At 52.2% G+C, this 24,302-nt stretch overlaps 1 protein-coding gene across 3 annotated transcripts; it reads left to right on the plus strand.

The window, feature by feature from the left end:
* Positions 1 to 237: 237 nt before the first annotated feature.
* On the plus strand, positions 238 to 24,277 carry SAMD4B (sterile alpha motif domain containing 4B; the record flags this gene model as incomplete). 3 transcript variants are annotated; one of them, XM_079723673.1, is made up of 12 exons in its annotated part: positions 238 to 448; positions 9,897 to 10,367; positions 14,715 to 14,954; positions 15,528 to 15,637; positions 15,797 to 15,883; positions 16,640 to 16,976; positions 18,081 to 18,166; positions 18,668 to 18,786; positions 19,364 to 19,562; positions 19,750 to 19,873; positions 21,661 to 21,744; positions 21,955 to 22,058. In XM_079723673.1, the coding sequence occupies 12 exons, from the start codon at positions 253 to 255 to the stop codon at positions 21,981 to 21,983; spliced, it is 2,082 nt and encodes a 693-aa protein (XP_079579799.1). The 3 variants fall into 3 exon arrangements, with proteins under 3 accessions (XP_079579799.1, XP_079579797.1, XP_079579798.1); XM_079723671.1 differs by lacking the exon at positions 21,955 to 22,058 and adding an exon at positions 24,071 to 24,277 and having other exon boundaries at positions 253 to 448; XM_079723672.1 differs by lacking the exon at positions 21,955 to 22,058 and adding an exon at positions 22,164 to 22,186 and having other exon boundaries at positions 253 to 448.
* Positions 24,278 to 24,302: the final 25 nt, after the last annotated feature.

Consider the following 24,302-nt stretch of genomic DNA (forward strand, 5'->3'; position numbering starts at 1 on the left):
TTCCAGCCCCTTCATTCTCTCTGACCACCTTGCTTCCTTTTCCAGGAGCCTGGAGAGGAGTGGCTAGACCAAGACCTCCCCCGATGTGAGCAGGTGTCCTCCTCCCTGCACCACCCATTGCCACCACGCCAGGGAACATCCTCAAGCCCTGGCCCTCAGGGGAGAGGTAACAGGAGCCCGCAGCCGAGACCATGTGACGGCGCTGGCCCTTGCCACCGCCGTCCCCCCCACCCTGGCCCCAGGCCTGGCACCATGATGTTCCGAGACCAGGTGGGCATCCTCGCTGGCTGGTTCAAGGGCTGGAATGAGTGTGAACAGACAGTGGCCCTGCTGTCACTTCTGAAGCGGGTCACCCGCACCCAGGCCCGCTTCCTACAGCTCTGCCTGGAGCACTCACTGGCGGACTGCAATGACATTCACCTGCTGGAGTCGGAGGCCAACAGTGCTGGTGAGTCTCCAGAGATGGGAGCACAGCAGGAGGGAGACCTGGAACAGGAACAGATATCAGGTGTCTGAGGAGGCCTACCCAGCAGTGGCACTAAGAAATGTGGGTTCTAGGCTTGTTGGTAGGTGAGGAGTCCCTGACCTCCCAAGTCATCATCATGGCTCTTCTGGGGCTTAGTTGCCAGAAATCCTCAGACATGGAATGGGGGACTCCTGGGGGAGTGCAGTGCAAACTAGAAACTACCCATAACAGAGGAAGGATCACGTAGGGTGGCTTGTCTGGGCGGCTAAAAGGAACAGACTAAAGTCATTACCTGTGAAAGGGGGACAGAAGGTGAGCATTAATTCATTTCTCAAGCTACGGGACATCAGAGCTAGGAGGAAATTTTAGAACTCTTCCAAAATTCACATGTCATCTTATACTATTCTTTACCCCCTCAAAGGTAGCTTGCACCTAAGGCATAAACAGCTTCAAGAGAGTTTTGAATTTAGATATAGTCCGTATCAGTTTCCTGAACACTCAGTAGAGAAGTGCTCTTTGTCCCACGAAGTTGACATTGGGATGGGTGAGCTAGGCTTCTCTAGAACCTCTCCCTCAGGCCCCAGGTATAGCTAGGAGTCAGTCCAGAGAACCATCTCAAGGGGCACTGCTGAAGCCATTCTGGCCTTCTGGGCCTCCACAAGGCTGGATGGAGAGGTGTTGACCTAGGTGACAGGTGGGAGTGTTGGAGGCCCTAGAAGAGGGGGAGTATGTGCACCTGAAAGCTAGCTGGGGAGGGGACCCCAGGACCCCATGTAGCATGTGTCCAAACCTTTCCCATGTTCTTCCTCAGGATAACAGTTCACATTGAGTCCCTACAACAAGCCAAGTACTGGTTTTACTTGTATAGTAACTTTGAAAACAGTGTTCTTTGGTGGCTCTAGAGTCAGACTGTCGAGGTTTAAATCCCAGTTGTCACTTGCTGTGTAATCAAGTAACTTCACCTTTCTGAGCCTTGGTGTCCTCATCTTTAAAATCAAGATGAAAACTGTGCTTCTAGGTTAGTTACGACCCCTCTGAGAACAGTGCCTGGCATGTAGTAAACACTCAATAAATGTTAACTGTTATTTTTATTGTCAGTAGCTCGTTTAGTCCACACAACAACCTCATGAGATAGGTAGTGTTGTTGTCTCCATTTTATAGGTGAGGAAATCAGCATGGGCTGCTAGGATTGGGATTTGGGGACCCCCAGAGCTGCTTCCTTCCTCTTCTCAGGCCTACCCGTCTTAGCAGCAGTCACCTTCATTTTTCTGAGTTTTTATGTACAATTCACAGAAGCGCCATGGCTGTAGGGGAAGACAGTTCCTCAGGCCAGAAATCATCAGCTTAAGTCCCTGTCTTGCAGACAGTGGGCAGCAGGAACCCAGCTTGGCTCCAGCAAGCTCAGACCTCAGCCATTTCACAGCCCTCCCGTCCTCCCCACCAGGGAGGGTTCCCCTCTGCTCTAGCACCAGGGCAAGCGTTCTGGGGTTGTGGTATGGCTCTGCCCCTAGAGTGGGGGCTCCTTTGAGGCAGGCCAGTGTCTTAAGAAGCTTGATCACACATCCCCACCACCCCATCCTGAGCAGGGAGTTGGGTGAGCACTGGGTGCCAATCCTGGCTATATATCAGAATCACACTCGTGCTTACTGCTATTTATTTATTAGAGCATTTTTAGTTTTTGCTTTTGTTTTCAAAATTTGTGGTAAAATCAAACCATATGAAAGGTAAAAAGTGAGGTCCCCTTCCAGACTTCCACGTTCCCAATTTGTGTATGTTTTATGAGATATTCTTTGCATGTATGAGCACATACAAGTTCTCCCTCCAGCTTTTTCACTGTTTTGATTGTCTTAGCACATAGAACATTGCACATATTAACCAATTTGCTTTTTTCACTTAACAGTATAACTTGAAGATCATTCCATATTCAGCACATACGTGTATACCTCGTTGTTAAGGGCTGCTTGATTGTAAGCATAGTAAGGTAACAGAGCCTGACCTGTGTATCAAGCAGTGCTTTACCTTTATTACTCGTAACCCTCACAACAGCTCTGTAAGGAACGTCTTATAACTCCCCCATTTACAAACAAGACTGAGGTCTGCAGAGATTAGTGGCTTGCCCTGGGTTGTACAACTGGTCAGAGGTGGAGCTGGAATTTGACTTTAAATTTCTTCCTCTTGATCAGTAGGCTCTGCTGCATGGTATGCTTGGTCTTACTCTTATAAGCAGTGCTGTAATGAGTACCCTTTAAGCATCTCTAGGATAAATTTCTAGAATTCTGTGGGACTGCTAGTTCGAAGTTATGTACGTTTAAAATATTTGTTGTTACCACATTGCCCTTGAAAGACATGGTACACTTTATACCATGGTATACTTTATGCCTGAGACCCATCTCAGACAGTTTACGTTAAGATACTGTGGTTAATGCCTGTCCTTGAGAATTGCTGTGGAATGAGTTGACTAGTGAATGAACATATGAATCAAGGTCTTCAGCCATAGCCCCATGTCAGGTGGTGAGAGGAGAACAAGTTGGTACTTAGGTGGATGGAGAGTTAGGGAAAACTTAAAATGAGGGAAGAGAGGGAGGGCCGTGGTGTGTTCCAGAGTCAGCAGGAAGCCTGCCAGGATTAGAGCAGAGCATGACTGGAGAGAGAAGTGATCACAGAGGTAAATCCTGTGGGGCCTCGAAGGCCTCTTCCTAATAGACATGGGGCTCCAAGACTGTGTCTCCTGTCTCCCTCCCAACCTCAGATAGAGCAGCTGCCCTGCCTTATGTGTGAAGGAAGGAGCTGCTTCCTGGGCTTGGAGGCCTGCATCCTTTTGGAGGGCTTGGAGGAGCTCTGCATCCTCTGTTCATTACGGCTTTCCTATCCCACTGTTTCCTAAATTTGCATCATCAGAATCACCTGATGGGGGAGAATGTGACCTAAAATCCAGATTTCTGGGCCCCCAACCCAGACCCACTCAGTCAGAGTTCTGAGAGGATAGGCCTGGTAGTGGGTACCCAAGTTCTCCTGCTGACCAGGCAGTTTGAGAGATGATGCTCTACTGATGATTCATTTGTCATGGGACATGAGAATAGGAATCAGGGCACCCAGGAGTTCTAGATCAAGCTCTGCCACTAACACCTTGTGTGACGTGGGCCAGCCCCATCCCTCTTGGGCCTGAGGATTCACTAGACAGTACGGGGATTGTTCTAGATACTCTCCAAGTACATCAGTAGCCCTTAGTGTTTTATGGGGTGGGCCCCTCAGCGAACCTGACCCTCCTCCCCACCAAGATGCACACTTACCCCACAAACCAAATCTTCAGTTCAGTTGGTCTACCAATTCTGGATAAGGGTTGCCTGTTACAGGATCTGAAGCTCTTCTTCAGCTTTTCAGATCCCGTCAGGCCAGGAGGGCTGAACAGTGAGGCAGATCCTCTGCCTTTTTCTGGGTTTATACTCCATGTCCCACCCGTCCAACCCTGCTACTTCCTTCAGTTCTCCCAGGGAAACCCTGGGTTCAGGTTTGGGTCAGAGCTGCCTACCCACCCATCTCCTTCTCAGAAAGGGCCAGGGAATGCAGAGAGCTCAATCTTGGTGAGTGGGTTCCAATGCCGGCTTCATGTCAGAGTCACTTTATAAAAAGAACCTGAGGCCTCGGTCCTCTCTCCAGAGATTTTGGTGTTTTTTAAGCTCCTTACTTGGCCCTTGTGTGCATCCAGTGGAGAACTACTAGTCTTGATGCTGACACTTGATTCTGGGTGGACCCAGGAAGGTGGTGAAGGTACTGTCACATGACCTACTGGGAGTGGAGAGTAACGGGGCATGAAAGAGGCTCTGGTCTGGGCTGTCCCTTCCTCTCAAGCAGCTAGGAGGGTGTAGGGAAGTCCCCCAGCCCGGGCAGCCAGCATTGGTTTCATGGAAGCAGAGTCTGAGATAAAACCTGGGAACAGAAAAGCAACACCCAAGGGTCTCTGGAACAGGGAAGGAGAAGCCCCAGGTTTCCCCTTGTCATTATCCCTGTTCCCTCTCTCAGTGCTGTCTTTCCTGCCTACTTGGAGCTGTTACAGTAATCCTGCAACCCACCCCACTTCCCATGCTGACTTGGACCAGAAGGGTGGGGCCGGGGAAGCTGAAATCTCCTTCCCTCCCTGGTCCTATAGCTTCCTGGGCCACATTTCCTGCATTTCTTCCCTCCGCCTGTCCTCTGAGTCAGAGTCCCCCTATCCAGCAGGTTTAAGCCCTGCCCTCTCTGGCTCATCAAATCTGGGTGGGGAAACCGAGGTCAAGAAGGGGCTGTGGGTGAGTGAGTCACCCAAGCTCAACTCTAATGCCTCCACCCTCCTTTCAAACTCTACTAACACAGTTCATCAAACAAAAATGTGAGCCCCATTGCCCTCCCCTATGTTTGTGTGAGATTGGATGAAGCATAGAGGGGCATGTTTGGAGCCAAAACGCATCCCCTCTGGCTGGTGCCTCAGGCTGCCACGATTGTTGCAACAGCCCAGCATGTAAAAATGGATTTGCTCTTATGGCAGTCTCCAAGATATATTTGGCTCCTGTGATTTGCCAGCAACCAGGGTCATGACCTACTTAGCTCTGGTCACCTGGCCAAGGAGAGCACTCATATGCAGTCTCCCTCATCCTCTCTGGAGTCCAGGTTTGCAGCTTGGTGAGCAGCAGTCATTGACATCATGGCATTCCCCAGTCCCCTCCCCCATCCACCCACCTCCAGAATTTCATCATCGCTTGTTGTGCCTCTAGCTCAGAGGAACCAGAGACGTGTCTGTTTTTGGTAAATAACTGCCTGAAATTCCCCACCCCTGTGGGGAATCTGAAGGGGGAGACCAGATGTGCCCTCCTGTGTGAATTGCTCCCTCCAGCCCCGAAATAGCGTAGGCTTTAGATCTTCAACCATCAGCAATGACAATAATAGTTGAAATGCATGGAGCACTTAACACATATCAGGTGCTTTGCACGATTGTCTCATTGAATCTTTACAACAACCCTGTGATGTAGGGGCTTTTAACTACCCCCATTGTACAGAAGAGGAAACCAAGGCTCAGAGAGGTTTAAAGGACTGGCCCACAGTTATGTTGACCTACGTCTTAGAGGCAGAGCTAGATTTCTAATCCAGGCAAGTTTGCCAGTTGAACTTGTACTCTTTACTTGGTATACTCTGCTAGGACATGAGACAGAGAGACCTAAGGTCAAGGGATCCTAGACAGGGCACATTATACACACACACACACCACTACCTTCCAGGGGACCATCAGGGTTCAGCTGTGCAGGTATTCATTGGGCCTCTGCTGTGCCTCAACTCTGGGCCAGACTTTTCTGCCCTGGGCAGGAAACTAGAAGTTCCATCCCTACCCTACCCGTCATCTGCAGCCCCTGCTGGGCTCACCCCAAGGGGCCTGAGGCTGTGCAGATTCCTTGGACCAGTTCCAGTTCTCACTGATGCTTTCCAGTCATGGGAGGCCCACCCTTCCCAGTTCACCGCTGTACAGACACATGAACACACATTTCCCTAGGGTCAGCCTCCATTCTTCCAAAACCACTCTCCCCTTTCACTGCAGTAGAACAAGGTCCTTCATTGAGCCCAACCCTTGGGGCTCTTCTGTCATGTCCCCTGGCAGTACCAGAGGAGAAGCTGCGTCCCTTACCCCTGGCAGTACTCTGGGGTGGGGGAGGGACTAGACAAGGCTTCTCTCTGTCCCAGATGCCTCTGGCTACCCTGCAAGGCCTGAACAACAGCGATTGAGAGCATCAGGGTAGGGCTAAAGGGGTAGGCCAACTCTGCTGGAGGAGAAGGGAGAAAAACACCAATCATTGAGTCACATACTGAGTGCTTACTATGGGCAGACTCTGTCAGGTGCTTTATATTCATTGTCTCCCTAAATCCTCTCAGCAGCCCTGTAATCCCTCTTTTACAGAGGAGGAGGCATATTGCCCAGGCAACTGTACCACACAGCTGGGATGCAAGTCCTTAACTTTCTGTCCCTAATCGTCAATCACTATATTTCTTCTTCCTTCTCATCAAAAACTAAAAACTCAGGGACTAAGTCAGGGAAATGGAGTACCAGGGAGGTCCTTCCCATGTGATCCAGTGCCAGATGGAGGTGGGAGAGCTCAAAAGGTGAAGGCTCCCTGAAGTCAGGAAGGCTTATCCCACCTTGGAAAGATCTTTAGATATGGAGCTGACCTAGGAGATAGCTTCATGATCATGGGGAGCTAGTTCAGGAGAAGATGGGTGGAGGGGATGAGGTTTCCTAGCCTTGTGTGGCAGGTCCTGAAAGGGATCTTGAAAGCCAGGGACAGGGGGAAGAAGAAGATATGCGGCATTGGAGAGATAGTAGAGGGTTGTGGGTAAAAGTTCCTCCCAGTTTTCGAGGCAGAGAGACCTAGGTTCAGATCTTGGCTCTGTCACCTTGGACGTCACCTTCCCAAATGTATTTTCTCATCTACAAGATGGGGGTGCTAAAACAAGAGTTGAGGTGAGGATGAAAGACGGTCATGTTCTTAGCATGTGTCTGGCTCAGAGTAAATGGTCAGTAAATATCCATTATTACTATTATTGTGTAGTATTACTCTTTGTTCTATTTTGGCCAGTACTGTGGGCATAACATGACTGAATAAATGGATGAACCCTTGCACATTTTAACAGGGGTTCTCTAGGAAGCTTGGGGCAGAGCGGCCCAGGCAAGAAAATGTGCACTTATATGGCCAGGAGTTGAGAGGTGTATGTGTTTCATTTTCTTAGAGCTACAAATGTAAGAATTAGTTATGTGAATTCCCAAGACATAGATTTCCAGACAGGTCATTAAGGGAAAGAAATGTGTGAAAAAGGTGTTTCTCGGGTTTTTATGCAAGGCTCCCAGTGGCCAGGTGTCCGGTCTGTAGTGTGGCCAGAGGAGACCAGAGGTCCTTGGAATATTAAGCCTTAAGGAAATTGGGTTGAGACACCATCAGAGGCAGAGGGATCCAGATTGGGGCTCACTTGAAATCCAGATGGCTAGAATTCTGAGGCCCTCCTTCTATACATGCCCATTCCCAGCCTCTCTGTTTCCTGGTCCAGGAGTTGGCTTATGCCTTGAGAATCTCCGTGGGTATTCAAAGGGAAGGAGCCCCTGTAAGATATAATAACCATGGTGTTAGAAATGACAGCTGATGTTTACTGAGGACTTACTTTGTGCCCTATTTTGTGCTTTGGTCTCAATTCATAGCAGCCATGCCAGGTAGGAATGACTGTGAGCCCCACTTTACAGATAGAGAAAGTAGAGCTCAGTGAAGTGATCCCATTTACATCAGTAAGTAGGAGAGGAGGGACATAAGCCACATCACTGCCTGTTCTTTTTCATCACCCACCCCTCTGGGGTCCTAGCTCTGTTCGGTTAGAACCAGCTCCTTTGTCCCTTTCCAAAACCTCACCAATATCCCAGTAACTCAACTCTCAGAACTTCCTTGTTAGAAGTTTGAAAATCATTACCGTGGCTATAGATATGAGCTCAGTTGCCCAAGAGTGAGGGCAGAGTTGGTCCCAGTCTTTGATCATTGTCTCTTTTCTCAAGTATTGGTATACTTTGTCCCTCTCCCTTGCCCCATCAGCATTACCTGCCATCCTCCACTCCATTGAGCTAGTCATGGAAGTGGTAACAAGGTTTTCAAGGAGGACAGTCAGTCCTGTAACAGTTCCCTCCTGAGACCTCCTTTTTTTTTTTTTTAATATTTATTTATTCATTCATTCACTCATTCATTCATTCATGCTGTGTCGGGTCTTAGTTGCGGCATGAGGAACCTTTAGTTGCAGCATCCAGGCCCTTGGTTGCGGCATGCATGTGGGATCTAGTTCCCCGACCAGGTATCGAACCCGGGCCCCCTGCATTGGGAGCGTGGAGTTATACCCACTGGACCACCAGGGAGTACCGAGGCCTCCTTTATGTGGCTAGCTTGGGGCCTTATTCTTGGGGAGCTCACTTCTGGGTAGAGAGAGGAAACCTTACTCATCTTCACAGGACAGACAGGCCCTCAGACGATGGGATGGGAAGGAGACATCACCAGATCACCAGGGCATGGAGTAGCCACAGAAGGCTTCCTGAAGAAGGGCAGGTGTAGGCAATCCCTAAAAGAAGTAGAATTTGGATAGGAGGAAGGAGACTGTTGCAGGCTAAAGCCTTGAATCTCAGCCTGAGTATGGAAGCTTGGATGAATATGGCATGGAGAGAGCCCCAGGGAGTTTGGGGATATCCTAAACCAAGTCTTTATCTGGAGGAATAGGAGGTGGGGGAGTGCCCTGGAAATGAAGGTGATGTTGGGCTAGGAGCTCTTGAACTTGAGTCCATTGGTACTGGTTGCCATTATAAGCTCCTGGTCAGGAACATGATATCCTGGTGTGCTTTAGGAAGATCATTCCATCTGGGTGTATGGGATGAATTGGAAGGGGAGAATCTAGAGGCTGAGTCCAGTTTAAAAAGCAGCAGTAAGGGCTTCCCTGGTGGCGCAGTGGTTGGGAGTCCGCCTGCCGATGCAGGGGACACGTGTTCGTGCCCCAGTCCGGGAAGATCCCACATGTCGCGGAGCGGCTGGGCCCGTGAGCCATGGCCGCTGAGCCTGCGCGTCCGGAGCCTGTGCTCCGCAACGGGAGAGGCCACAACAGTGAGAGGCCCGCATACCAGGAAAAAAAATAAAAATAAAAAGCAACAGTAAGCATTTATTAACTATGTTCTGTATGCCAGGCCACTTTCCATTCTTTATTAACTTCTTGAATCTCAGAGCAACACTGTGAATTGGGTACTGTAATTATCTTCAGAATTTTTCAGGTGAGGAAATCAGTGCTCAGTGAGGTTCAAGTGACAGAGGTCCAGCTAGCGAGTTGGGGAGTCCAGACCATCTGATTCCAGAGCCCAAGGTTTTTTTGGGGTTTTTTTGGCCGACCCATGTGGCATGTGGGATCTTAGTTTCCAGACCAGGGGTTGAACCTCTGCCCCCTGCAGTGGAAGTGCGGAGTCCTAACCACTGGACTGCCAGGGAATTCCTGAGTCCAAGCTTTTAACCACTGTATTCCATTGTCCTCCAAGTCAGGAAAGAGAGGCTGTTTTGATAGTCAGGGGAAAGCAGGTACAGGCCATGAAGATAAAGAGCGGGGATACAGCAAGAAGAGCAGGCCTGGGGGCAGCAGGAGGGGCTCAGATTCCAGAGTAGCAAGTTTGGCTTATTAGGAGTCATAGCAGGTTTCTGAGAGTGGGAGTGATGAAACCAGAAAAAAAATTACTCTGGAAGCAGGCTGAGTGTGTTAGATACCACTTGGATGAGGGACAAGGTCAGAGTCATGAAAGGAGAAGGGAAATGAGATTGGAGCTGAGGGAGCAGGCTATAGGCACTTCTCCTGGCTTTATGGGAGTCCCCCACCCTGGCTCCCCTGACATTCCCTCTTGTCCCCTCTGCAGCCATCGTCAGCCAGTGGCAGCAGGAGTCCAAAGAGAAGGTGGTGTCCCTCCTGCTGTCCCACCTACCCCTGCTTCAGCCAGGCAACACAGAGGCCAAGTCGGAGTACATGAGGCTGCTGCAGAAAGTGCTGGCCTACTCGATTGAGAGCAATGCCTTCATCGAGGAGAGCCGCCAGCTGCTCTCCTATGCCCTCATCCACCCGGCCACCACTCTGGAGGACCGCAATGCGCTGGCCCTCTGGCTGAGTCACTTGGAAGAGCGGCTAGCTAGCGGCTTCCGCACCCGGCCTGAGCCCACCTACCACTCACGCCAGGGCTCGGATGAGTGGGGTGGCCCTGCAGAGCTGGGCCCTGGGGAGGCAGGACCAGGCTGGCAGGACAAGCCACCCCGGGAAAATGGACACGTGCCCTTCCACCCACCCAGCTCAGTGCCGCCAGCCATCAACAGTATTGGGAGCAACGCAAACGCAGGTGAGGAGGTGGGAGTCCGGGAGGCCATGCCTACTTGAAAAGGGTTGGACTGGGCTCTCTCTTCACTCGCTCTGTGTCCCTGGGCAAGTCACATAACCTCTCTGGGCCTCAGCTTTATGAGACAGTGCAGAGGTTGTGAACTGGCATTCCCAGAGCCATTTCTGACCTGCAGACATGTTTTATTGAGCTCAAACTCAACAAAACTTTGGGTTTTGTTTTTTTATGTTTTTAAATAAATTTGGTGATGTAAGGAATTGGGAATTTTCTCCTAAAAATCCGGATTTTCAGCTTCTCTTGAAAAGTCAAAAGATCTGGCGACTCAAGGCCTGTATTCCTGGTGGCAACCGTAAGATGGAGTTGAATATTGATCACCGCCTTCTGACCCTGCACATGTGTCCCAGTCGGCCTCTGCCCCTACCATCCCACTTTGGGCATGTGTGATAACTGCCTGACTTCAGTTGTAGACCATCATAATTTGAGGTCCCTTCCAGCCCAGACGTTCTGGATTTTTGTATCTGGCTCCAGCGTACAGACTCATTTCTGAGAAATGTATGTTTGTAAGCCTGTTCATACCAGATGTAACTCATGCTGCAAGGCATTAGTAATAGTAGGTAACATTGTTGAGCGTTGACTGTGCTAGGTACTCTTTTATAAGCACTTTTCAGGCATGATCTCGTTTAATCCTCATCACAACAATATTATTAGCCCCATTCTGCAGATGAAGGCACTGAGACCCAAAGAGACGAAGTCTTGTATTCAAGGTCACAGAACAAGTGGTGGAACTGGCCAGGGTTTAGACCCAGGCAGTCTGATACCAGAGCTTGCGTCTGACCACTGTGCCATCCTTCAACTAAGTGGTCTCTTAGCAAGCACCCGCAGAGGCTGGGGTCAGTGGGAGGAGCTGGTATTCCAGAGAGTTTTTGAAATATTCGTTGAACAGTATAAGGGAGAATGGCGTTTCCAAGGATTGATGAGGTGACAGGACCTGACTCAAAGCAAGAAGTTTCCAAATTTAACGTCAAGGTAGCCGGCCCCTTTTTGCAGGCACTGGTTAAAGCAGGCCAGGAGAGGGTGGCAGTGGAATGTTACCTGTGCCAGTGGGTAGGGTGAACCCTGGGTCTTCATTGCCCAGCTGTGTGGCACCTGGTACATATCAGTTACCCCTGAGCCTCTTTCTTCCCCAGCTGAATATGGATATCCTGGTCACCTGCCTCCTTCCCAGATGCTGGCAAGAATCAGGGAAGACAGAGGGGTAGAAGGGCACTTTCAGGAACTCTAGCAACCCAAGGTGTCTTGGACCTGGTTTTCTAGTCTCAGAGCATGACAGTTTCTGGGTCCAGGTTGGGAGGGTATATTAATAATGATAATTCTAGCTAAAATATATTCGGCGTTTAGTCTTTGCCAAGAGCTGTTCTGAGAAGTTTATACTTATAAATTCATTGGCTGAGGCACAGAGGAGTCACTTGCCCAAGGTGTTGTAGCCAGAATATCAGTCCAGGCAGCCTGGCTCCTCAGCTTATATTCTTTGTTACTGTGCTACACTGCCCCCACCTAAAAGTGACCCTCCCGAAGATGCTCATCAAGGGGAGGGGGTCACCCATGCAGGGTGCCCATACATTCCTTCCTCCCCACGATGGGGACAGCAGCTTTAGAGGACCAAGCTGGAACAATGTTGAATAGGGGATTTGAACCAGAAGAGGAATTGGGCATTCCAGGTAGAGGGCACAGCATGAATTGAAGGTATAGGGGTGACAGATTGGAGGGGACAGTATGCAGACAGGTCCGGCTAGGATGGAGAAGTGCAAGGATTTAAATGAGTAATAGCAGTAGCAAATATTCATGTTTACCCTGTGCCAGGGACTTCACACGGAAGTGGAGACAGAGGGGGAAGATGAAGTGACTTGCCCAGGATCATGAAGTTAATAGATGGCAGAGCCAGAATTTGAACGCAGGTCTGTCTTGACTCTCAGATCTCAGTATGTTAGGGCCACATTCAGAGGGGGCCTTGAAGGCTAGGATGAAGCTTTTCAATTTCAATTTCAAGCAGTTGCAGGAAACAGGAAGCCATTAAACTATTTTTGAGTGGGGAGCAAGGATTGGCCCGTAAGGGCAGGCAGGGTGGGTTTGGGGTGCTGCCAAGGGCAGGCCAGGGCTTCTTGGAGAGTGTGAGGCCCTGGATGTCTGGCCGGCATTCCTGTTTTTATGGTTCTTATGCTGTGGCCAGCCTCCACCCCAGTGTGGGTCCAAAAAGGGCTCCTCAGGAACTGCACAATCGTTCCAATCAGGATAATTTCCAGCCCTCTCAGCCTCGCCTTCCCGCTTCTTGGTTGAGAAGGGAGGAAGGAGGAAGCCAGGAACACCAAGACAGGCAAAAAAAAAAAGGCCTGTGTTAAGGGTTACCCAGCCCTCCCCAGGGCCCAGAGGGTAACATCTTCTAGGAGTCCAGAGGCTTGGAGAAGCCCCTTGCAGAGAGCCCCAGAAATCACTGATAGGGGGAGGAGGCTAGCCTTAGTGGGTGGGATCAATGCACTGCCCTCTCCCTCAGGTGACTTCCTGGCTAGGATCATAGATAACTGTCACAGATGAGGGAAGGTGCTTTGGGGGCCTGTACCAGGCTGGTTGTCCTTCTGAGGCTGGGTGTCAGTGTAGCACTGGCAGGAATCCCAGCCTTTCCATCAGAAACAAGGCTGGGGTTCTTCTGTCTCTGCCTCCCAACTCTTTGTGGGAACTGGGGCAAAGGACTTCAGTTCCCCAGGCCTTGATGTTCTCACCTACCCAGGGTGAGGCTTTTTGGCTTTGTTTCCTTTTCTTTTTTTGACCTGGGATACTTCTAGATTTCCTGTGTCAAGCTCAGAGGCCCCCTTAGCACCCTTAGGATGGTGGGTGCCCTCCTTTTGGACTTAGTGAAACTTTGAAAATTCCTGTGTATCTTGCCCTGACCCGGAGGTACAGAAATGATTGGGCAGGCTTGCTGCCATCCTACAGAAGCCCAGAGTCCAGTGCGAGGCAGGCTAGTGAAGGGGGCAGTAAGTGCTGGACTTGAGGTAGCAGCACAGGGGCCCAGGGGACGCAGAGGAAGGAGTCACAGGAGAGGGAACACTTGAGCCAGGAGTGAAGGCTGAAGTGGCTGGCAGATAAGGGTGGACGAGCAGTGAGCTAGGGGGAGGGAATAGCACTTGTAAAGGTCTGGAAGCTCATGAGAACCTGCCCTGTCCTTAGAATGGTTAAAAATCAAGTTGGATCCTTTTTCTTACCTCAGGAATGGGATGGATGGAGGATGCGAAACATCCTGTGGATGAGGGCCTGGATTCACCCTGATCTGGGCTCAGTATAGGAAAAATCTCTGTGAGGTGGTGAAGCCCAATAACAGAGATGTTGAGGAAGCAGTTTATGTACTTCATTCACTTACTTTGCAAGTAGTTGTGAAGAACCTCCTCTAGTCGAGGCCCCATTGTAATTACTGAGGATACAATGATGTTTAAGACAGGACAGGGCCCTGCTGTCACAGGTCTTGTAGGAGAGGTGTACAGTTAATAAGTGAACAAATAACTAGATAAGGTCATTTCAAGCTGTGATAGGTGCTGTAAGAAAGATAAGGCAGAGTGATATGATGGTGGGTTGGTGGGGGACAGGTACTGCGGACTGAGGGTTCAGGGAAAGCCTCAGAAGAGGTGATTGAGATGAGACCTGGGGGAGCCAACTGCTAAGATCAGGAGAACAAGAAGAGCGGGCAAGCACAGAAGTCCTGAGGCTGGAACAAGCTTGAGTGTTCCAGGAACAAATTGGGGCAGGTGTGCGGCAAAGGCTAAAAGGGCTTGAACCAAAGGGGTGAGTCATGAGAGATGAGGAGTCAGAGGTGAGCAGGACCCAGATCCTGCAGGGCCTCGTAGGTGTCGGGGGAAGAGTTTGAATTTTATTCTCAGTGTGAAGGGAAGCTACAGGTAAGGTTTAATCGGGGACTGACTGGGTCAGATTTGGCATTTTTAAGAAGGATCCGTGTGGCTGTTGTGAGTTGACTAGACTGTAGGGGGCAAGGATGAAGGCAAGAAACCGGTGAGGAGGTTGTGACAGTAATTCCAGCGGGGGACACCAGTGACTTGGCCCAGGGTGCTAGCAGAGGAGGTGGAGCAGTTCAGAGAAGTGGCTGAGAGCTTGCTGATGGATTGGGGGGTGGAGGAATGAGGGAACCAGCAGTACCTGGTAGGTGGTTTCCCTCAGACCCCAGGGTCCCTTCCTCTTGTTGGATTCCAGGGCTGAGCTGCCGTCCATGGCACTGACCAGGGGGACACGGTCTCCTGTGGTCAGATCCCCAAGCCTGACCTTTTGCCTCTCTCCCCCTCCGGCCAGGTCTCCCCTGCCAAATCCACCCCAGCCCGCTGAAGCGCTCCATGTCGCTCATCCCCACGAGCCCCCAGGCCCCTGGTGAGTGGCCGAGTCCGGAGGAGCTTGGGGCCCGGGCTGCTTTCACCACGCCCGACCACGCACCCCTCTCGCCCCAGAGCAGCGTGGCCTCCTCTGGCAGCGAGCAGACGGAGGAGCAGGGCTCCAGCCGGAACACGTTTCAGGAGGACGGCAGTGGCATGAAAGGTACGATGGGGGGGAGTAGCACTAGGACCCTCCTCAAGAGGCTTCCACAGAACTGACAAGGACAGAAGAGAGCTTGTAGCTGCCACCCCACCTGTCCTGTCCCTCCCCACCCAATTCTTCCTCTCCCCCACTCCATCCCCGAGAAGGGGACAGGTCTGAGGAGAGTGGACAGGCCCTGCCCTTAGGGCTTAAGACTGAGCAGAGGGACCCCCACAGGTCCCAGTCTGATGGGGGAAAAGCCCCTGCCCTCAGGCACACCAGTCTGACAAGAAAGCCAGGACACAGAGGTAACTGATGGAATAGAGGTTCCAGGAATACTTTTAAAGGCATCAGAGGTCATCCTAGTACACATCCAACCCAGCAACTCAGGAGGATCGGGTGTTCTGACCAGGGAAGGCCACCTGGAAGGGTCTGGCTGGACAGAAGAAGGTAGCTTATGGACCCTTGGCTTCTCCCTACCTCCTTCCGATTTTCTACAGCTTTTAAGGCTGCCTATGATTTATCCCTGTTCCTTCCCCACAACTGTTACCAGGGCCAGATTCCTGATCTTAGGCCCTCCCTTCTTTTCCACAGATGTGCCCTCGTGGCTTAAGAGCCTCCGCTTGCACAAGTACGCGGCCCTCTTCTCACAGATGAGCTATGAGGAGATGATGACACTGACAGAGCAGCACTTGGAGTCTCAGGTGAAGCAGAGGGGACCATCAGGGCGGGGTTGGTGGCAGTGCCATTTTGACATCACCCTTGCAGCCCAAGCCTCCTCTGTCTCTTTGGGCCTTGTTGGGGCACCTTGAGTACCTCAGCCTCCCATTTCCAGCTTCCTATCCCCTTCTGCCCTACCGCAGAATGTCACCAAAGGTGCCCGCCACAAGATAGCCCTGAGCATCCAGAAGCTGCGCGAGAGGCAGAGTGTCCTCAAATCCCTGGAGAAGGTGAGGACCTGGTATCCCCATCCAAGGCCAACTGGCTACCCAGTGGTGCTAGTGGCTGAAGTCTCTGGGTCAGCCTTACTGCCCATGTGGCCCCCATCTCGGGACCTCCCCAGCCCTAGGGAACCAGGGTCCAGGGACCAAGTGCAGGTCGGATCACAGGGCTCACTTGCTGTGGCTAAGCTAAGAGGCTCTCCTCCCTGTCTGTCCTGGCCTGTGTCTCCAGAATCTTGTTTGTTGACTCAGCCCCTCTCTTCCATTTCACTTTTCCATTTCTAACAGCTCTTTCTGATAGAGCAGAGTGTCTCCCCTGTGTGCATGATCTCTCTTTCCAGTTGGTTGTTTCTTATCCGCTCACTCTCCTTACACATCTGCCTTGATTTACGTCCCTTTTTCCCTTTCCCCGCCACTTACCTTCTGGTTTTTGCCCCCTTCAGTGCCTTAGTCCAGATCTCTGGGTCTGAATCTGGTTCCATCCTTGGTGGGACCCTGAGGCCCCACCTTCTAAGCTACGTGGGACTCTACCTTGATGGGGGGAAGAGGGACTGTGTATGTACAAATGTGTGTGTTTGTGCGTGTGTGTGTTTGTGCGTGTGTGTGTGTGTGTATGCTCTGGCAGTGCCCTTACCTGCCTTCTCTGTGTGCTGGAACCCAGGGTCCCACCAGCCCTCTGCAAGGACTGTTTGACCCCACGTGTATAGTCATTCTACGTAGCTCTGGGGGTTGGCATGTGACCCAGGCTGTGTCTTCCCCACTCAGGATGTGCTGGAAGGCGGGAATCTGCGAAACGCTCTGCAGGAGCTGCAGCAGATCATCATCACCCCCATCAAGGCCTACAGTGTCCTCCAGGCCACTGTGGCCGCCGCCACCACCTCTACTGCCAAGGATGGGGGCCGGGGGGAGCCGCCGCTGCCAGGTGCGGAGCCTCCCCTGGCTCACCCTGGCACAGACAAGGGCAGTGAGGCCAAGGACCCTCCAGCTGCAGAGGGCTACCCCCCTCCACCAGCTCCAGCTCCCACTGATGGCAGTGAGCCAGCCCCGGCTCCCGTCGCTGACGGAGACATCCCCAGTCAGTTTACACGGGTGATGGGCAAAGGTGAGACCACCCAGGGCCCAGCAGGAAATTCTGGGGCAGGGTGCCAAGTGAACCCAGGCATCAAAGGTCAAATCCAATTTAAATGATGGAAGCAAAACTTTTCAAAGCACTCTGGGGATTAGAGCACTACAGAGAGTGGCTAAGATTGAGATGACAGGGCCCCTGCCCTCGGGTGCGTCCAGGCTGATGGTGGGAGACAGCCCTTACCCTCAAAGTGTCTCCAGCCTCAGCAGAAGATGGGACATTGTGTCAGTGGAAACTGCATACAGTAAAGAGTGAACAGATAAGGCGAATCCGTTGGTTCTTTCAGAGGGGACTGAAGTCCACGGGATGGGTATGGTGAAGCTCTTAATGGGCTCGCCGTTTCCTAAGGCAGCACAGTGTAGGCAACTTTACACTTGGGTTTAAGTTTGTTTTTTTTTTTAATAAGTTTGTTTTCTTTTTTTTTATATATAAATTTATTTATTTATTTTTGGCTGCATTGGGTCTTCATTGCTGTGCACGGGCTTTCTCTAGTTGTGGCGAGCAGCGGCGACTCTTCCATTTCAGTGCGCGGGCTTCTCGTTACGGTGGATTCTCTTGTTGCAGAGCACGGGCTCTAGGTGCGCGGGCTCCAGTAGTTGTGGCACGTGGGCTCTAGAGCGCAGGCTCAGTAGTTGTGGCGCACGGGCTTAGCTGTTCCGCGGCCTGTGGGATTTTCCCAGACCAGGGCTCGAACCCGTGTCACCTGCATTGGCAGGCGGGTTCTTAACTACGGCACCACCAGGGAAGTCCAGGTCTAAGTTCTTTCAGCTGTGTGGCTGGGACAAGTGACTCAACCTCTCTGAGCCTCAGGCTAAAAGTGCCTACATTGATGAGACTATTGCAAGACTTAAAAAGGAGAAAAGGTATCATTGACTTCACATCTGCTTTATGCCAGGCACTATGGTGGGCACTTCATATATCCTTGTGATAAGCCAGGTACAGTGCTTGGCACATAGCTAGTACTCATCCAGCATGAGTTTCCTGACCCACCTTCTGTGCCACCCAGCTGGGCCAGGGAAGCTGGAACATGGCAGAGGGCACGCTGGTAGCTAACCTCCTGCCCTTTCCCATGTCCCCAAGTGTGCACCCAGCTGCTGGTGTCCCGACCAGACGAGGAGAACATCACCAGTTACCTCCAGCTCATCGAAAAGTGCCTGACTCATGAGGTGAGGCCTTCTCTAGGGGTCCCAAGAAGGGAAAGGCTGCCCTGTCACTCTCAGGACCAACATTCCTTATACAGCCAATAGGGCCCTGCCTGACTGGCACGTGCCCACCTCTCCAGCCCTCATCCTTCCCAGTGTTGGGTTCAGTGGATGCCCCTGAGCACTCATTCTTAGAGCCTTAGTACATAATCTTCTGGGGAGTAAGTCCCCCTCCCGTCTGCTGACCCCTCAGATCTCAGTTGATAAATCTGTATCTCAGGGATGCCTTGACCAGCCCCTCATAACATCAGGTTTCTTGTGCCTCCTGTGCTTCTCCCTCACAGCATTATCACTGTTACGAATGCGTGTGTACCTTCTCCCCAACTAAACTGTAAGCTCCGTGAGCACAGGTCACCTCTGTGTCCCAGCATTGACCAGCACAGGCAGTTGATAAATATTTGAGCAAATGGATGGAAGGCAAATGTGAAAGAAGCACACACACCCCTTTCACCCCCCTAATTCTAGGCTTTCACGGAAACGCAGAAGAAACGGCTGCTGTCCTGGAAACAGCAAGTGCTGAAGCTCCTCCGGACCTTCCCGCGCAAAGCCGCACTAGAGATGCAGAACTACCGGCAGCAGAAAGGGTAGGCGGGCGGCCAGGGCACAGGGACTTCCCTCCCTAGGCCCTCGTTGGTTGACAGATAGTGCCTAGAGGGGTGATTGCGTTCTGGGCTGGGAATCCTGTTATACTCATTCAGTAACTGGGTGTCTTTATATAAGTCACCCAGTGAGGACTTTGCCATAAGAAAATCAGGTGGTCCCTGATTTTCCATTAGAATAGAGTGCTGAGCTGGCAAAACTAGCACATGTCCCCATAGCTGGCCCCTTACCTGTCCCTTGTTCTCCTCACCTGTGTGCAGAGGACTCTGAAGTCCCTTCTCACTCCAAACAAACAACAGAAATACTGTGCTTGAGAACTGAAGTTAGGAGAACTACTTGGAGTGGACTTGAGGAAACCTTCGTACGCTCCCCGTCTCCATCCTGGGAGTACCCTTGGGGCAGGAGGAGACAATGTACAGAGCAGGGACTTGGACAGGGAATCCCTGCTCAGAGCAGATCTGTGTTCTGTCTACCCATGGGGGCTGCGGGGGGGGTGAGGAAGAGGTGAACAGATGGGCTCCATCCACCTAAACTGACACCCTGCCTTCTGCTCTCTCACAGCTGGGCATTCGGCTCCAACTCACTCCCCATAGCTGGCTCTGTGGGGATGGGGGTGGCCCGGCGGACCCAGCGGCAGTTCCCAATGCCTCCCCGGGCCCTTCCGCCTGGCAGAATGGGCCTTCTGAGCCCCTCGGGCATTGGGGGCATCTCCCCTCGACATGCCCTCACCAGCCCCAGCCTTGGGGGCCAGGGCCGACAGGTGAGCCAGCTGGAAGCAAAGGACCTGGCACTTCTGGGGTTGGGGTGGTGGTGCCTGAGATATGTGTCCATATCTTTGTGTCTGGGCCCCCCGTAGAGGGGAGGGGACGACTCTGCCAGCTCCACCACTCCTGGGTCTGGGCCTCTTCCCCGCTCACCCACTGCTTTCTCTCCCATGCCACATGCAGAACCTGTGGTTCGCCAACCCTGGAGGCAGCAACAGCATGCCCAGCCAGAGCCGTAGCTCTGTGCAGCGGACCCACTCGCTCCCGGTCCACTCGTCCCCCCAGGCCATTCTCATGTTCCCTCCAGGTACAGTGCCCACCCTTAGGACTCGGCCTCAACAGCACCCTTAGCTGGCCTTTCTTTTCTCTTCTGGGTCTTGTACACACTATCCCTTGCATGTGTTCTGTCTCTCTGTCTTTCTGTCTTTCTCCCCCTCCCTGTCATCTTCTCTCACTCCTTATTCCCACCCCACTCCCCATCTCTCTCTCTCTCCCTCCCTGTGTCATAATCTTAGTGTTCATACTGGTCTCTGTCCCCGTCTTCTTCGAGAATCATTAAGTACTCAGTTTGGAAGGGTGGAGGGGATGAGACAGTCACAGCAGCCAGTTGTCTGTAGAAGGGAGTCCTGCCTATCAGTCCACTGGCATTCTTTCAGGAGCCAGGTGACCGAGCAGGAACCATTAGACTTCAGCTCCTGGAATGGGTTCTACACTAAAGGGTGGAAGGGCTGTCTTCCCCTCTGCTCACAGATCAGCCTAGAGATGGGAGATTAAAATGAGGGCAAAGTGGGCAAAAGGGAGGTTAGAGAAGCGCTAGCCCTGCCTTGCTCAGTAAGTCAGAGGTGACCCCCTGTGCCAGGCCTGCTGCTGGGCACTGAGGCTGCAGAAGCAGGTAAGGCTGGTTTGGAAAGGGCTGCCTCTAGAGAGAGCTTAGATTTGCCTGTGACCCTAAACTCTTCATGTCACAAATAGCCAAATCAATAGGGATTCTTTATGAGATTATGCAAACTGCCATCTGTGGGAGGCAAGAGACCCCATTCATCCCATTCATCCTAGCACAGGGCTTGGCACGTGGTAGGCATCTGTAAATGATATTAAATGACTAGATGGATGAATTACAGGAGTAAAAAATGAGAACAGTTCTTTTCACCAGTATGCCGTGTGCTAGACTGTGTGTCAGACAGCTTTTCTGCACTGTTGAATGAAATCCTCCCAACTGCACATGTGAAGGCACTGATATTATTCCCATCTTATTAGTCATGAATCTGAGTCTCAGAGAGGTGATTTGCCCAAGGTCAAAAATTTTTTTTATTAAGGAGAGACAGATGGTCTGACATGGCTCAGGGGTTCAGAGGGGAGGTCGTGAGAGGTGATGCTGGAGCGTGAAAGAGCAGGGTCTTCTAAACCTAGGTAGAGAGCTCAGAGTTCCTCTAGAAGCAGTGAGGAGCCCAGGAAGGGTTTTAAGCAGTGGGTGGTGTCAGGTCTGCCCAGGGACCTAGTGGGCTCTTGCCCAGGTGCCAGAACAGGAGGCCCTTTGAAAGACTGAAGACCAGCCCTCATGGCTGCTGTCCAGAGTTGCCCTGCCTGCTAGGCCTTCCCCAACAGCATCCTGCCAGAGGAGCAAGTCCAGGTGGGAGGGAAGGGTTCTAATTAAGCTTCCGCACCAAGTACAGAGCAAGTCATTAGGGAGCACGGGGCTGCCCAGTGCTCAGGGCAGATGCCCTCACTGTGCCCAAGGGAACGTGTAGTGTGTCCAAAATAGTCGTGGCCTCCGAGCAGCTTCGCCAGCTTTACATTACTTCCTGTCAGCCTTTCTCTGTGTTGCCAAGCCTCTGCCCTTTGCCATCATCACCTCTGCCTGCTTAGTGGCACTCCCAGGCCTGTCTGTCCTTCAACTCTGCCCAGTCATACCTTCCATCCAAGTGTGTGCATGTCTTACATTCTCTGTGTCTCTGTCTCTTGCCTTTACTTTCCCTTCCTCCCTTTCCCTCTCGTCCCCCTCAGCCTCTCCCTCATGCCAGCCTTTGTCTTCATGACTCTACCTTTCACCCCAGTCCAGTCCTTACTGCTTCCATTCTCCTCTCTCCCACCCAGACTGCCCGGTCCCTGGGCCTGACCTGGAGATCAATCCCACTCTGGAGTCTCTGTGTCTGAGCATGACAGAACACGCCTTGGGTGGTGAGCATTTCCTCTTTCCCTGACCCAGCTCCCACCTACCCACCAGCGTCTCCACCTCTGAACTGAGCAACTCAGAGTCATCCTGAGGGGTCCCCAGGGGAGGCCGGACTCCAGGGAGGGCCTGACTGGGATGACAGGCTACCTGAGCACCTTTTCTTGGGCCTCCCGCCAGCTCCTGACCTTCCTCCCTTCCTCCCTTTCTTACCACAGATGGGACAGACAAAACCTCCACCATCTGACGGGACCCACAGCCCAGCGCACCCATAGGCTCCCCGGGCGGCGGGCGGGGGCCAACCCCCAACGGGCTTCTCCGCGACAGCGAGAGGGTGGGCTGGCTCAGCTATACATTCTAATATTTTTCTACTCTCTCACCCTTTTAACTTTTGTTTAACATTGGCACATACCTTGCTCACTCCCAGGCCCGTCGAGGGATCTCTGCTGAGGCCCAGGGAGGTAGGGGGCAGCCAGGATAAAGGGGGCAGGGACTGGCCAGCCTGCCTGCCCCCTCCTTCCCTCCTTCATCCCCCACCTGGCCCCGTCCCACCCCTGCCTCCTCCAGACTGCCGGCCACCTGCCCCTCCCAAGGAAACAGTCTCCCCCAGAGACTCACCCACTGTCTCGTGGGGCCTGCTCAGAACCATCTGACATTTGGGGAGAGATGAGTGAGGTAGATAATCTGCTCTCCTGAAGGTTATTTGAGAGGAGCTGAGGAGATAAAGGCGGGTGAGGAGAGGAGCGTGTCTGTCTTGGCATGCTCTCTGTCGCTCTCTCCCCCGCCCCCCGCCCCCCACCCCCCTCACCTCCTTGCCGCCTTCTCCTCCTTCCCCATTCCCATCATTCCCCAAGGACAGGAGCCACTCTCCTCTCCCTCACCTCCCTTTGCCCTGTTTATCAGAGGTTCTCTGCAATTAATTTCTTAGGCCTATTTAAGATACATATTTATATAGTTCTTAACGGTTTTTCTCTGATCATTCCCTCTCATTTTTTTAGAATCCCCAGGCCTCTCTCTGAGCCAAGAAGGTGGCAGGGGGAGCCTGAATTTCACGAGGGGGGAGGGCAGCGCCCTCTCCTCCAGACCCCTCTAGCCCTTCCCCACTTGCCCCCAGCCCTGGCTCCCCAGATGCGGAGGTTGAAGGCCGGGAGCCAGGGCAGCCAGTGAGGTCAGGAAGTCTGTTGCCTTAACGTCTCCTTCCCCCACCGACACAAACCCTTCTCCACTCCCAGGTCTGGTTGCTGAAAGACTTGGGGGTAAGGAATAAGGGAAAGGGGATGGTTTTTGGTTTCTCTCCCCACCCCCATCCCCTTTTCTTTCACCCTTACCCCACCCCACCCCCCATTCTGTCATGACCTCACTTAAGTGGAACACTATATCATAAGCCAGAGATTCGTCCCAGCCCCAGAGTCATACAGACCCTCTGATCCCTGTTCCTCCTGAGGGGTTGTGCTGGGGCCCAGGTGGAGGGAGGGGATTTGGGGGTTCAGGCTGTAGGGAAGCCAGGGTCCTCTATTCCAACCCCCTGTCCCCCTCAACCCGCCCCCCCACACTGGGACATTCTCAAGCTTTTCACACCGAAAAGGAAAAAATGTTATTTTTAGATACATTTTATGAATAACTTTTGTTATGAATATGGCTGGTAACCATTGTGTATGTTATTAAAGATACAAAATGTTGGGAAAAAAAAAAACCAAAAAAAAAAAAATTTTAAAACCACCACCCTCCCTGCACTCACCCATTCCCCAGACCTTCTTGCCTCTGCTCTCCTGGTCTGGACCTCCCTCGACTCTGAGCCCAGGGAGGGGGAGGAAGCCAGGGGGTGGGGTGGCCCTGGGGACCTGCTCTAGGTCCCCACCTCCTCTCCCAGTGCCGGGCTGGGTAGGGTGTCAGGTTTATTTATGTACCTCTTGCACACTCATCAACCTATGCAAGTCCCCCACCCCGGCCCCTCCATGTTTCTGTGCCTTTGCTCATTCCCCTCCAACTCCCAGGGCTTCTCCAATCCTCTCCTAGCCCGGGGAAGTGGGATGGACAGGGGCCACCTCGTTTTGGAATCAGCAGGGTGTTCCTCTTAGAGACCCTCACCTCTTCCCAGCCAGTCCTGTCTTGTTCACTACCCATCAGGGTGAGCTGGGTCTTCCTGGCCCTGGGAGGCGGTGAGGGACACCCCCATACACAGTGGGAGGCACGAGTTGCCCCCCTCCCTCCACCTGTCAGCAGAGTGTGCAGGACGCAGGCGACCCCACTCTGATGGGCAGGACCCTGATCCACTCCTGACCCTCCCCGGCCCCTGCCCCTCCACCATGATTTCACTCTCCCTTCTATTCCCAGCCCCACCGGCAGAATCAGCTTTGAGTAACTGTACAGTTTTTCTCGCTGTTGGAGAAGACTTATTTGTTGGAGTTTCACTTGTTTAATGGTCTGGGCTTATTTTGGAAAAAAAAAAACAAACAAACAAACAAAAAGGATTCTGACCTTTGTTATGCTACATTTCATGAAAAACCTAGTGGCCCTGCCTTTGTGGGCTTTGCTTCTATGCCTTAAGCACCAGGGGTGCGGGGGC

The sequence above is a fragment of the Hyperoodon ampullatus genome, assembly GCF_949752795.1.
Source record: "Hyperoodon ampullatus genome assembly, chromosome: 18".
Classification (NCBI taxonomy): domain Eukaryota; kingdom Metazoa; phylum Chordata; class Mammalia; order Artiodactyla; family Ziphiidae; genus Hyperoodon; species Hyperoodon ampullatus.